We start from the raw sequence: 15,262 nt of genomic DNA, 5'->3' as shown, positions 1-15,262 counted from the left end.
AAATCTGTTCTAACTTTCTGGAGCCAGTTGATATAAGAAAAAAGTTTTTTCCTGGAATACCCCTTTAAAGCTTACAGGTAGTATATTCGTCTCCTCACCATAGAACCACTAGACCAGTGGTCTTCAACCTGCAGACTAGGGCTGGGCGGTATACCGGTTCATACCGAATTTTTTGGGCTGCACGATATGAATTTTCCCCCTTACCGCAATATCGGTTGGGCCCCTCCCCCTTATGAATGTATTATCAGCCCAGCGCAGCGCTGTCCCCACATCGGGGGAACTAATCCTATGTGACCCGCCAGCACTGTTCTGCTCCCCCCAAATTAATGATCAGCCCAGCGGGGTACTACTCACAGACGTCACCTTCAAGCACTGCCCTCCTCCTCTTTGTTGGGGGCCGCCGGCGATGGAACTCTCTGTACGCCAGTGGTCTCCAACCAGCGGACCTCCAGTTGTTGCAAAGCTACAACTCCCAGCATGCCCGGACAGCCAACAGCTGTCCGGACATGCTGGGAGTTGTAGTTTTGCAACAGCTGGAGGTCCGCAGGTTGGAGACCACTGCTGTACACTGTATCCCTATGCCCGAGCTGCAAAAAATACAGAAAATAAACTTTATTTAAACTCGCCTACAGCCGCACGCTGGGGACAGGAATGTCGGACAGCCGTGAGCCTATCACCGGCCGGAGCGATGTCCCCCAGCGTTCGGCCGTAGGCGAGTTTAAATAAAGTTTATTTTCTGTATTTTTTGCAGCCCGGGCATAGGGATACAGCATACAGCAGTGGTCTCCAACCTGCGGACCTCCAGCTGTTGCAAAACTACAACTCCCAGCAAGCCCGGACAGCTGTTGGCTGTCCGGGCATGCTGGGAGTTGTAGTTTTGCAACAACTGGAGGTCCGCAGGTTGGAGACCACTGCTGTACAGTGAGTTCCATCGCTGGCGGCCCCCAACAAAGAGGAGGAGGGCAGTGCTTGAAGGTGACATCTGAGAGTAGTGCCCCGCTGGGCTGATCATTAATTGGGGAGGGGGGGAGCAGAACAGTGTCGGCGGGTCACATGATTGGGGTGGGGTGTGGGGGGATGAAAATACCGTTATATACCGTGGAACCGCTGCAAGTTAAAAAAATAATAAAAAAATACTGTGATACATATTTGGTCATACCGCCCAGCCCTACTGCGGACCTCCAGATGTTACAAAACTACAATTCCCAGCATGCCCGGACAGCCGTTGGCTGTCCGGGCATGCTGGGAGTTGTAGTTTTGTAACATCTGGAGGTCCGCAGGTTGAAGACCACTGCACTAGACATTCGCACACATTATATGGAAAGGTATGACTGGGGAACCACGCATTTCTGTATGTGAACTGGCAAAGAAAGAAAGAAAACAGCACAATGCCCTTCAGCACATCCCTGTCGTGAGTCATATGCTCAGATTACACAGACATTATGGGATCTGCGACAAACTGCAGACAACACGGCCAAAAAAATAAAAATAAATAAAAAAGTAAAGTAAAAAAGCAAACAAGGCCAGACCGCAAGTCAGTCTCCCAATGAGTTAAGAGTCTGCGAGCCGGGACAGGCACAGCCGCCCAGATACCTCTGTTTTGTTATGGTTACAGGCAGTGCTGGCCCTTTAAAGCCGTCCAGCTGACAAACATCTGTTACCTCACTTCCTGCGGCTGCCCCCATCCCCCTCCGCAGCAGCGCAGGAAAGAGGCCAAAAACACCAGAAGTCAAAGCCAAGGAGTCAGTCAGCTGATCCGGAGACTCAAAACAACAGCTCCCCTTATACGAGCCGAGGAAGGAGAACAGCGGACTTAACCCCTCCGCTGCCAGGAGGCTGTATTCACATAAACACATAAAACCCGACTACTAAAAATGCAGAGATTATAGGTTATTTCTCCTCAATAGTCGTGAACATGGACACCTGGCACATAGTGAAAATGACCTTAAAAAGAAATGGACGCCTCCATGCAAAAAAAAATAAAAAAATATGTAATATAAAATATAAAAAAATATATATATATTTTTTTTAAATAAAATTATATTATTATTATATTAATTAATAAAATATGCATTATTAATACTTAATATTTATTTTATGAATAAAATTCTATAATAATGCGTATATATTAATTAGAGATGAGCGAGCTTACAGTAAATTCGATTCGTCACGAACTTCTCGGCTCGGCAGTTGATGACTTTTCCTGCATAAATTAGTTCAGTTTTTCGGTGCTCCCGTGGGCTGGAAAAGGTGGATACAGTCCTAGGAGACTCTTTCCTAGGACTGTATCCACCTTTTCCAGCCCACCGGAGCACCGGAAAGCTGAACTCATTTATGCAGGATAAGTCATCAACTGCCGAGCTGAGAAGTTTGTGACGAATTGAATTTACTGTGAGTTCGCTCATCTCTAAAGGTGATGGATCTTTTAGAGGCGCTTTGTAGGAACCCCGTCTCCACGGCAGTGTTTCCCAACCAGGGTGCCTCCAACTGTTGCAAAACTACAACTCCCAGCATGCCCGGACAGCCAAAGGCTGTCCGGGCATGCTGGGAGTTGTAGTTTTGCAACAGCTGGAGGCACCCTGGTTGGGAAACACTGCTCTACGGTGCCACCCAATACAATGTGTAATACAATACACAAAATTTGCCTCCTCTATTTCTGTCCGAATCCCTTTGTTACCTGTGTTGTCCCCTATAGCTCGGGGTGAGCTCACGTGCGGGGCTGCTGGATGACTAGAATCACCTCCACACATCTGTACTGTGACCATGAATGGCAGCCGCCGCTCACACAAAGGGAACATTCAGTGCACGACCCTGGAAAATTCAGCCGCCACCTCACATTATACCCTCTGCACCGAGGGACAACAGAAAGCAACACACAAAACCATAATAGGACACAGGGCTCCTGAAATGTATATACACACAACAAGACCCCCGATATATTCATAGACCCAGTCTGCATGCCACCAAGCTTTCCCAGTCTCCTGAAGCCCCAGCAGTGATCGGCTGCTCGTCCTCACATGCCCTGTGCCTGCCCCAGAAAAGTCTTTCCCCTCCTCACTCTTCTCCCAGCCCACAATAAATCTTTCCGTACCATCCATTCTCTGCCAAGGCCTGCCGCACAGTTAAATCATACTTTACAAAGATCAGGTGGCAGGATCTTTAAAACTGCCGGGCAATCTCCCCAGCCAGAGAGTAACGCAAGTCCCATAGACTTGCATGGGATTTCCAGTTCACAACCCCCATTGCGTTACTCTCTTCGGCTGTTGACATATAAGGCGCCGTTCACACTACAGGTATCATCCTGGGGAAAAAAAAAAAAAAAAAAAAAAACACCCTCTTATTACTCCCGGCAAAAAAGTCCTGAAAATGGCAAATGTCAAAAAATCCCATTTATGTCAATGGTATATTTTTTTTTTTTAAAACATCCTTCTGCATCCGGCAGGTCTTTTTTATTTATTTATTTATTTATTTTTTTTAACTAATGTCTGTTATTTTTGACGGTGCATGCACAAATTTTTGGTCCAGCAAAAAATAAATAAATACATGAAAAAGGGTGAAAAAGACGGACGTTAAAATTGAACACTGACATAAAAAAGAAAAAAAAAAAAAAAACATTATTATTTTTTTTAAACATCCGCTTTTTGTACTGAGCATGCTCAGTACAGCTTTACAAAAAAAACACGAAAAAAAAAACGAAAAAAAAACGGGGGGGGGGGGGGGGGGGAAGCCGCATGTAACTGGTAATAACGGATGAACAACATCAGTTTTTTTTAAATAAGAAAAACCCATTAAAAATAACAGATGATGGTAATCAGTTATCATCCATTTTTTCCCCCATCAGTTATTGTAAAATACCGCGGTAAAAAAGCAGGATACCACCTGTAATGTGAAAGGGGCCTAAGTAAGAGGTGTACAACATTTAATCGCAAGGGGGGAGGTTCATCAAAACTTGTGCAGAGCAAAAGCCAACCAGTTCCCCACAGCAACCAATCAGATCGCTTCTTTCATTTTGCAGAGGCCTTGTTCAAAAATGAAAGAAGTGATCTGATTGGTTCCTATGGGCAACTAAGCAACTTTTCCTCTGGACGGGTTTTGATAAATCTCCCTCAATAACTTTTTGCTGTAATAAGGAGAAAAAGAACAAAACAAAAACAAAACTAAGGCACAGAAAAGGCGGCAGAAATATCAATGTCCTATAATGACTATTGCACATATGCCCATATACAACAACATAACATTAAAGGGGTACTCAGGTGGAAAACTAATTTTTTTCAACTCAACTGGCTCCAGAAAGTTATACAGACTTGTAAATTACTTCTATATATAAAAATCTTAACCCTTCCAGTACTTAGCTGCTGTATGCTCCAGAGGAAGTTGCGTAGTTCTTTCCAGTCTGACCACAGTGCTCTCTGCTGACACCTCTGTCCATGTCAGGAACTGTCCAGAGCAGGAGCCAATTCCCATAGCAAACCTCTCCTGCTCTGGACAGTTCCTCACATGGACAGAGGTGTCAGCAGAGAGCACTGTGGTCAGACTGGAAAGAACTACGCAACTTCCTCTGGAGCATACAGCAGCTGATAAGTACTGGAAGGAATAAGATTTTTTTAAATAAATAATTTACAAATCTGTAGAACTTTCTGGAGCCAGTTGATTTGGGGGAAGAGAAAAATAAAAATAAATAAAAAAGTAGAGTACCCCTTTAACCCTGTGTCACTGCCATATAGACCACTGCCCACATCGCGCGGATTGTAAAGTCAGGTTATAATAAACCAGTGTAGGACAATTGATTATATATATTATATACAATAATGTTAAATATGCTAATAACAGTGCAGGAATCGTACCAGTCATATCACAAGAGCATTAAGTGCAAAGGAGTGCATGTGCTTACCCATGTGGTGCGCCAGTACAGTGCCACGTTCCCCTACGTACGTTCCAGCGGTGCCTTTCTCAAGGGCCTGGCACGTAGGGTACATGGCATTGAATTGTACACCGCATGGGTGAACACATACACTTCATGCTCTTGTGATAGGACATTGATACGATTCCTGCACTGTCATTATTAGCATATTTTGTATTATTTTATATATTGTCCTGCACTGTGGTTTATTATAACCTGACTTTATGGTCCGGGAGATGTGGGTAGTGGTTTATGTGGCAGAGAGAAAGGGTTAACTTTATGTTGTTGTATATGGGCATACAGTCATGGCCGTAAATGTTGGCACCCCTGAAATTTTTTTTGAGAAAATTTATTTTTTCTCACAGAAAAGGATTGCAGTAACACATGTTTTGCTATGCACATGTTTATTCCCTTTGTGTGTATTGGAACTAAACCAAAAAAGGAAGGAAAAAAAGCGAATTGGACATAATGTCACCAAACTCCAAAAAGGGTCTGGACAAAATTATTGGCACCCTTTCAAAATTGTGGATAAATAAGATCGTTTCAAGCATGTGATGCTCCTTTATACTCACCTGGGACAAGTAACAGGTGTGGGCAATATAAAAATCACACCTGAAAGCAGATAAAAAGGAGAGAAGTTCACTTAGTCTTTACATTGTGTGTCTGTGTGTGCCACACTAAACATGGACAACAGAAAGAGGAGAAGAGAACTGTCTGAGGACTTGAGAACCAAAATTGTGGAAAAATATCAACAATCTCATGGTTACAAGTCCATCTCCAGAGATCTAGATTTGCCTTTGTCCACAGTGCGCAACATTATCAATAAGGTTACAACCCATGGCACTGTAGCTAATCTTCCTGGGCGTGGACGGAAGAGAAACATTGATGAAAGGTGACAATGCAGGATAGTCCGGATGGTGGATAAGCAGCCCCAAATAAGTTCCAAAGATATTCAAGCCGTCCTGCAGGCTCAGGGAGCATCAGTGTCAGCGCAAACTATCCGTAGAAATTTAAAAGAAATTAAATGCCATGGCAGGAGACCCAGGAGGACCCCACTATGGAGGAGACCCAGGAGGACCCCACCATGGAGGAGACCCAGGAGGACCCCACTGCTGACACAGAGATATAAAAAAGAAGACTACATTTTGCCAAAATGAACTTGAGTAACACAAATCATTCTGGGAAAACATCTTGTGGACAGATGAAACCAAGATAGAGCTTTTTGGTAAAGCCCATCATTCTACTGTTTACCGAAAACAGAATGAGGCCTACAAAGAACACAGGACCTACAGTGACATATGGTGGAGGTCAGTGATGTTTTGGGTTGTTTTGCTGCCTCTGGCACTGGGGGCCTTGAATGTGTACAAGACATCATGAAATCTGAGGATTACCAATGGATTTTGGGTCGCACTGTACAGCCCAGTGTCAGAAAGCTGGGTTTGTGTCCGAGATCTTGGGTGTTCCAGCAGGACAATGACCCCAAACATACATCAAAAAGCCCCAGAAATGGATGACAACAAAGTACTGGAGAGTTCTGAAGTGGCAGCAATGAGTCCAGATCTAAATCCCATTGATCACCTGTGGAGAGATCTTAAAATTGCTGTTGGGAAAAGTCACCTTCCAATAAGAGACCTGGAGCAGTTTGTAAAGGAAGAGTGGTCCAACATTCCGGCTGAGAGGTGTAAGAAGCTTACTGATGTTATAGGAAGCCACTGATTTCAGTTATTTTTTTTCCAAAGGGTGTGCAACCAAATATTAAGTTAAGGGGCCAATAATTTTGTCCAGCCCATTTTTGGAGTTTGGTGACATTATGTCCAAATTGCTTTTTTTCCTCCTTTTTTGGTTTAGTTCCAATACACACAAAGGGAATAAACATGTGTATAGCAAAACATGTGTTACTGCAATCCTTTTGTGAGAAATACTTGAAAAATGTCAGGGGTGCCAACATTTACGGCCATGACTGTATGTACAAAAGTCATTATAGGACAATGATATTTCTGTTGCTTTTTTGTGCCTTTCTGGATTTTTTTTCTTATTAGATCTCACCAAAAAGTTACTGTATGTAACAGATATAATAAAGATTGTACTTTTATGAGCATATGAACTGTTTTTTTTTTGTAAAATATAATATATCAACACCAGCTGATAGGTGGGGGTACCAGGGGTCAGACCCCCACTGATTTAACCGAGACAAGACACCAAGCGGATTCCATGCACGGCTGTCTGTTTTATGATGTACATCCCAGTGTGGACCTGCAGCTCTCAACTCCACAATGTGCTGGAGATCAGCATTAGATGTACACTTTAAAGGGGTTAACAAGCCATTAGCAAAAATATAAACTATCCCCAAAAGAACCCCTATACTCAAATAGCCCTGGTCCCCCGCAGCTCCTGTTCGCCTATATCTGGTCATCGGATTGCTCTTCTTCCTCATTGCAGGACCTGCTGGCTTAGCCAATCACTTTCCACAGTGGTGTCCCACCCCAGCAGGTCCTGCACCCAGTGCTCTTCTCAGAAGCAGGAAGAAGAGCGATCAGGGGGACTGGGTGGAGTGAATGGGAGCTGAGAGGGATCAGGGGTACATAAGTATAGGGGATTTTTTCCCACAGGCCCCAGCTACATATTCAAGGCTAGATAACACCTATAATACACACAGGATAATTTTGTACAGACAGTTCACAGGTTGCTGCAAACTAACCTGCATTCTACATGATGGGAGATGTTGAATTCCAACAGCAGGAGGGCCAAAAGGTTAGTACGTCAGTTGTAGAAAACTACCCTAGGCTAGGGGTACTTCAGCAAACTACAAAATGGCCCCCCCCCCCCCCAAATCTCCCTGCAGCATGGAATAGGGAGTCGTCATGTACTCTCTATTGGATTGTGGCATCAAGACAGACCGAGCCCCTTCGATCTATAAATGAGGGCATAGCTGTAGGCCGCGGGGCAGTGGAGAATCTGATTATTATTGCAATAACAAAAAAGAATTAAAGAAATCTGATTTATAGGCACGCCATTACAAAACAGAGACATCTTAGAAGTATTTGCAACAAACAATAGGGGATAATTTATCATTCCCTGCACCAGGGTCAAGTGAAAAAATTATGCATTCTGTCTTTACGCCAAAAAAAAAAAAAAAAAAAATTAAAAGAAGTTAAACACCTAAACAAGCAAATAAAAATTCTAAACTTTAGCACTCTGTTCTGCTGCGGGGAAAGACCGTATACCTCATCTACAAGCTGCTGGACAATATCCCACCAGTCATCGATTTAAGCCCTAGATCCAGACACTATAGTAAAACCTGTGACCCATAAGCATGCTTACTACACCCCAAAATACACACGCCATCAGCAACCGGCACCAAATCCCTCCACACCCCCCAGTCTGTCCGTCCATCTTAAGACCCACCCCCACCCCAGAGAAAAGTCGTCAGGACCAGACAATAGGGTGATCTCCCGTCAGATGATGTCAGAGGATCAGATTCAGACATATTGAGAATATCCACATACGGTGCGAGCTTTGTGTTCTCCCTGGAGAGAAGCCATCACCAGCTTATTCCATAGTGACCGCACATGTATGCTCGGCCTGCGTGTTCACGCCTGTACGCTGCCCATGGACTACAGCTCTACTAATGTGACATGACCGATACCACTAGAGATGAGCGAAGTTTGGCTGCATTCACACTATATTTTTTGCGATACAGTATCAGGTATCAGGTTTTTGATGAAAAACTGATTCCTCAAAACCAGACGTGTGTGCAAATTCTAACCTGTATACGGTAAAAAAAAAAAAAAAAAAAAAAAGATCTTTGGTTGCATCAGTTTAAGAAATAAACGTATGAGTTTTCAACTTTTCACTTTTCAAAACCTTAGTGGATGCAAAACGGACACAACCTGAATAGGGAATCGACCAATATCGATTTTTTTAGGCCCCTCAAACACCCCCCCCCCCCCCCCCCGAAGAAGCGTCTGCAGATCATTGATTTAAAGCGGGCACTTTAAATCAATGAACTGCAGCAGCTTTTGGGGGGCCAGAGACCGCCGCCGCCCGCTTCTCTCCCCCGAGTCCAACCCCCCCCCTATCCTCTGGCCAGAGATTGCCACCGCCCGCTTCTCTCCCCCTGCCGGTCCTTAGTCCAACCACCTCCACTGCCCCATTGCCTCGCCGATCCCCAGTTTTATAATTACCTGTTCCCGGGGTCCACGCTACTTCTGTCTCCGGCGGCGTCCTGAGCCATCACTGTGCGCACTGACTGAAGTCACGTTGAGGACGTCACTCGTCATTGCGCAGCGCAGAGTGTAACACAAGATGCCGCAGGAGCCAGAAGTAGCGCGGACCCCGGGCCCCAGGAAGAGGTAACTATAAAACCGCAGATGGGGGAGGCAGCAATGGGGCAGCGGCAGTCTCTGGCCAGGGCGGTGGGATTTCAGTGCGGCACAGGGCATTATCGGATTATCAGCAAGGTAATTGCCGATACCGATAACGTCCAATAATATCGGCCAAACCGATAATCGGTCGATCCCTAAACCTGATGCCTCTTTTGATATATGCTTTGCAATGGAGAGGCAATGCATACGGATTACAATACGGTTCCGTACGGCTTTCACATTGAAAACTTATACAGGAACTGTACTGCAAAAACGTGGTGTGAATGCAGCTTTATAGTGATTCGATTCGTCACAAACTTCTCGGCTCAGCAGTTACTGAATTTATCCTGCATGAATTAGTTCAGCTTTCAGGTGCTCCGGTGGCTGGAAAAGGTGGATACAGTCCTAGGAAAGAGTCTCCAGCCACCGGAGCACCGGAAAGCTGAACTAATTCATGCAGGATAAAGTCAGCAACGAATCGAATTACTGTAACATCGCTCTTCTCTAGATACCAGCCTTGTACACAAGGCCCTACTGATTTATAATGGGGTTAGTCGGGATTCCACACAATAAAGCCTGTAAGGCATGAACTCTACCTCTATACGCCCCCCGGAAAGGGCGTATAGAGGTAGAGAACATACAAAGTCCATATACACAGTACCTTTAAGTGCCCAAAACACTGAGCAGCTAATCACAAGCTGCCTATATATGAATATCTAACCCAGTGTTTCCAAACCCGGGTGCCTCCAGCTGTTGCAAAACTACAACTCCCAGGATGCCCGGCCGGGCATGCTCGGACGTAAAGTTTTGCAACAGCTGGAGGCACCCTAGTTGGGAAACCCTGATCTAGCCCCCTAGACCAGTCTTTCCCAACCAGTGTGTCTCCAGCTGTTGCAAAACTACAACTCCCAGCATGCCCGGACAGCCTTCGGCTGTCCGGGCATGCTGGGAGTTGTAGTTTTGCAATAGCTGGAGACACACTGGTTGGGAAAGACTGCGCTAGACCCTGTTCACTCAATGGGGGACATGTATCAAAGATTTTACCCCTGTTTTGTGTTTAAGTTTTTGCGCAAAATTTTGCGCAGTTTTTTTTGCATCCATTCTGGTGGAGCATTTCCTCCAGATGTGTAGGTTTCAGTGTAACCTCGGAGTGACATATTTAGTACGCACAAATTTATTAACTGCGCACATTTCATTTACCCGCAGAAATCTTGGGCAATGACCACATTTTTTACGCAAATATAAGCCATCTTGGACTGCACGTAGCAGGATGCTCTAAATCATCGATTCTATTTTTCAAAGAGTGGAGGTATGAGGAAATTATTTACCCGCAATTTATGAAACTCTTTGCGTTTGATTTGATAAATTTAGCGCTTCTGCGCATAATTTAGAATTCGGCAAAAGGGGAAAACTGCTTCTACCATACTCCAATTATGATACATGTCCCCCCAATAACTCTACTTTCAGAGTATACCATAAATCAATTGTCAGTCAGCAAGTCATAGTATGGATGTGTTACATAGTTCAAATTCTGTCTCCACGCGTTTCAGGTTTTAATTTACACAAAACCAGGCAGATGTTCTTCTTCAGATAGTTTTTATAAATGTTTTTATTCCCACAATAGTAGCTTCCGTCTGGCGGCACATTTACTGCCTATACGTGCCCCTGTAGGGACTCCATGGACCCCAACAACGCGCATAAGTGAAGCCCTAGGATGCATTTTAATCAGTATTACAGTCACATGTCTGGACCTGACCATAGGTCAACACTCCAGACCTAATACAAAGAAATGAAAAGGCAACAAGAGGTGCGCCCCTAGCGAGGACCGTCTGGGTAGGTAAGTCAGGATGAAGAAAAAGATGGGTCCTTAACCATAGGTGTTGCCTTTAGAGCACAACACCTACAGTAGCATCTCGAAACGAATGGAGTGCTAGACAGCTGCCACGAGGAACTTCCCGGAGTGACGTCAGTCTCACCGGTAGGAAGGCAATGGAAGGAATGAATGAAAAGTTGTAACGGCGCTGGTCCATATGTGGATGTGAATATATTTATTATGACATATAAAGCAACGGGTTTCGACCCCGGACAGGGGTCTTCATCAGTCATGATGCCTGATGAAGACCCCTGTCCAGGGTCGAAACGCGTTGCTTTATATGTCATAATAAATATATTCACATCCACTTATGGACCAACACTCCAGAACCGACTACACCCTAGTGATCAATAAAGCCGTCAGTTCAATTCATTAGGCCCACAGGCAATGGACCAGGAATTACGGCCACAATATGGATGCAAACATTTACCCATATTACATGATACATGAACTACGTTAAATTCACATGTGGCAGAAATGCTGCAGATTTTACCTACAGTGAATACTACTTTATAAACCTCATCCACATACTATAGACTTTTTCCACTTTGAAAAACACATTAATAAACCTGCAGCGTGATTATTTTCCCCAAAAATATCACCTATCCATGGGATAGGTGAGAAGTGTCTGAATAGTGTGGGGGGTCCAACAGCTGGGACCCCCACCAATTATGAGAACCGGGGTCCTTTATCCCCCTCAAGTGAGTGTAGCTGCAGCGTGCATGCTCAACCGCCGCTTAATTCACTCGTTATGAGGCCGCCTAACATAGCTGAGCATAGGGCTTAGTTAGCTTCAGAAGCATATAGTGAGTGAATTGAGCAGAGGTTTAGTATGTGCGCCAAATTAGAGGCTAGTACATGATACAGCATAATAGGGGGAAAAGCAAGATTTGAGAGCTTAAAAAGAAATTAATAATATTGTTTTATCTATTATTTTTTTTTTTTTATCTAGTATTTATATTTTATTTTATATTGTATTTTACTTTTATTATATTAATAAATAAAAAAAATATAATGAAATTATAAAAAAAAAATTAAATGATAAAACATTTATAAATATAAATAAAATATAAAAATATAAATAAATAAAAAATATAAACAAAGTTATTTTCTTCTTTTAACTCAGGTCTGCAAAATCTTTACAAGAAACATAATATGAAAAACGAATTAATGTTATTTGAATTTCCTTACACATCAGCAAACCCAGCATCCAATGCAGCACTGACTACCCAGCATGCACTGCCAAGATGTAGGATAGAGAACACGGAGGGTTTCTTACCAATACAGCGTGAGGAGAGTGCACCAAAGACTTCAGCTCGTTCAGATCATTCTCTGCCTGCAAAGATCAAATCGAATAATCTTAGAACACGGAACGATGAGTAGAAAACAATTCTCACAGTAGCCAAGAAAAACTATGACACGACACATGTAAGAAGCTGCTCTGACACGGGATCTGTGCACCCTCTGACCAGGACCTATGAAAGGAGTAATGGAGTGGCATCATTACCTTATCCCACTCCCCTTCCATGACATGGTTGCGAAATTTGGTAGCAGATGAGTGCTCTAAGCGACATCCTGATTCTTGCATGAGGAGATCAACCGTCTGGCTGCAAGAGAGACACAGTGTCAGAAGCCCGCTCGACTTACCATGGGCGGCAGCATGCACACAGACCCACACACAGCAGCTTAACCCAAGATGCCCCCTGCACTTTCATTTTTATTAAATTAATTCGAGTCAAGACTGGAGAGTCATCAATAGAGATGAGTGAACTTATAGTGATTCGATTCGTCACAAACTCATCGGCTCGGCAGTTGCTGTCTTTATCCTGCATTAATTAGTTCAGCTTTCCGATGCTCCGGTGGCTGGAGACTCTCCTCCTAGGACTGTATCCACCTTTTCCAGCCACCGGAGCACCGGAAAGCTGAACTAATTTATGCAGGATAAGTCATCAACTGCCGAGCCGAGAAGATTGTGACGAATCAAATTACTGGAAGTTCGCTCATCTCTAGTCACCAAGTGTCCTGCAACCAATTGGGCGCCACAGTCATTGTACGGTCCCATAGAATTAAAGTCTCTATTATGTACACCTGTGTTTCCCAACCAGGGTGACTTCAGCTGTTGCAAAACTACAACTCCCAGGATGCTAAGCGGCAGGTATCACGGTCTGGGCAGTGGATGGGAGACCAACAACAATGGTCAGAGCAGTGTTTCCCAACCAGGGTGCCTCCAGCTGTTAAACTACAACTCCCAGCATGCCCTGACAGCAGCCCCAGTGGATGGGCCTTCTCCAATCATCTAGTTTTCACCTATCCTGTAAATAAAGGATAACTATCGGGAAAATTCTTTGGGGGAAGATTTATCAAAACCTGTGCAGAGGAAAAGATGCCCTTAGCAACCAATCAGATCGCTTCTTTCATTATGCCTTAAAGGGGTACTCCGGCGCTTAGACATCTTATCCCCGATCGCGGGGGTCCCACCGCTGGGCACCCCCGTAATCTTGCACACCGCACCCTGTTTATAATCAGAGCATGTTCGATCCGGGTCTTATTACTGTCGATCACGGGGCCGGAGCATTGTGACAGCTGTCACGCCTCCTCCCATAGGCTTGCATTTGAGGGGGCGGAGTGTGACATCATGGGGCGGAGCCTTGACATCACAACGCTCCGGCCCCGTGATCGACAGTAATCAGACCCGGACCGAACACGCGCCGGGGACTGATTATAAACGGGGTGCGGCGTGCAAGATCACGGGGGCCCCCAGCGGCGGGACCCCCGCAATCAGGCATCTTCCTTCCTTTGTATAGGGGGATAAGATGTCTAAGCACCAGTGTACCCCTTTAAAAAAAAAAAAAAAAAAATGAAAGAAGCGATTTGATTGGTTGCTGTGAGCAACTTTTCCTCTGCACAGGTTTTGATAAATCTCCCTATACGAAGTTGAGCTGAAAGAATAGTCTAAACCAGGGCTTGACAAATCTGTTTTAAATCTAGGAACCAGCCGTGAGCTGTATTTGTTTTATTTGTTTTATTTTTTACTGGTGCCATTTTAACATAGTATTGTCTTTTTGATAATTTTTTTATGATGTGACAAAAAAAAATGCAATTTTTTTTTATTAATAATAATTTTATTTATATAGCACCTACAGATTCCGCAGCTAATTAATTCCCATGTAGGATCAAGAATATGATGACTTAATAGTTTGGACAATATGGCACACAGCGATACCAAAATATGCTTTTTTTCCCCTAGTCTGAAAATGGGAAAAAAAAAAAAAAAAAAAAAAAAAAAAAGAGGGTGATTTGAATAGAAGAAAAAATAAAAAAAATAAAAAATGCACTATAATTGAACAATTGCTTATATAGACCAATGAAATTCTTCAGAATCTATGGCTACAGTCAGCTAATCAAATGTCGACTCACAGCCTGTACCGAGGCCTAGTACAAGCCTCAGGCTGGCCGGAAAAAAAAAAAAATAAATATAAATATAAATATATATATAAATATATATATATATATATATATATATATATTTTTTTTAAATGGACCACCAGGTATGTATGCCATAACTGTAATGGCCATGATGGCTGCATTTAAACAGTTAAATGGCAGACATTGGCGTAATCTCTGGTGTCTGTCCATTACTGACGGGTGTCAGCTAGTATCCTGTACCTGCCGGTTATCTTGTGGGGCCGGCTACCGAGAACAAGCCACAGTCCCTCACTTGACCCATAATGTAAGAGTCATAAATTAGGTAAGGGCAGACAAAAAGCCAGGCGCCAGGATGAAGTTCACAGTGGCCATTGTGACCTGGAGCCTGGGTTTTGTCTCGCCCTGGTCTAAACTGGATCAGACTTTAGCTAACCCTCAGATGTGAGAAGTATTTGATTTCAGTCCGGGTGTTCGCTTTATTAAACTAAATAAATCTGGGGATTGAACAGTACTAAAGAGCTGAATCATTTATATAGGAGATTCAAGCTTAAAACGGGTATAGTCACTTAAAGGGGTACTCCGCCCCTGGCATCTTATCCCCTATCCAAAGGATAGGGGATAAGATGTTAGATCGCCGCGGTCCCGCTGCTGGGGACCCCGGGGATCGCTGTTGCAGCACCCCGCTGTCATTACTGTGCA

At 43.9% G+C, this 15,262-nt stretch overlaps 1 protein-coding gene across 2 annotated transcripts in view; it reads right to left on the bottom strand.

The window, feature by feature from the left end:
* Nucleotides 1-15,262, bottom strand: part of WDR26 (WD repeat domain 26) — a 68,229-nt gene that overhangs the window by 41,312 nt on the left and 11,655 nt on the right. For both annotated transcript variants that reach the window (XM_056568462.1, XM_056568461.1), the window contains exons 2-3: nucleotides 12,645-12,744; nucleotides 12,417-12,473 (exon numbers count right to left, since the gene is read on the bottom strand). In XM_056568462.1, coding sequence (XP_056424437.1) covers nucleotides 12,417-12,473; nucleotides 12,645-12,725 — 138 coding nt within the window. In that variant the 5' untranslated portion in view covers nucleotides 12,726-12,744. The remainder of the gene's footprint in view (nucleotides 1-12,416; nucleotides 12,474-12,644; nucleotides 12,745-15,262) is intronic.

Source organism: Hyla sarda, chromosome 3 (assembly GCF_029499605.1).
Source record: "Hyla sarda isolate aHylSar1 chromosome 3, aHylSar1.hap1, whole genome shotgun sequence".
Lineage (NCBI taxonomy): Eukaryota > Metazoa > Chordata > Amphibia > Anura > Hylidae > Hyla > Hyla sarda.
Note: the sequence above shows the minus strand (reverse complement) of the source record. Positions and strands in the feature narration are given on the sequence as shown.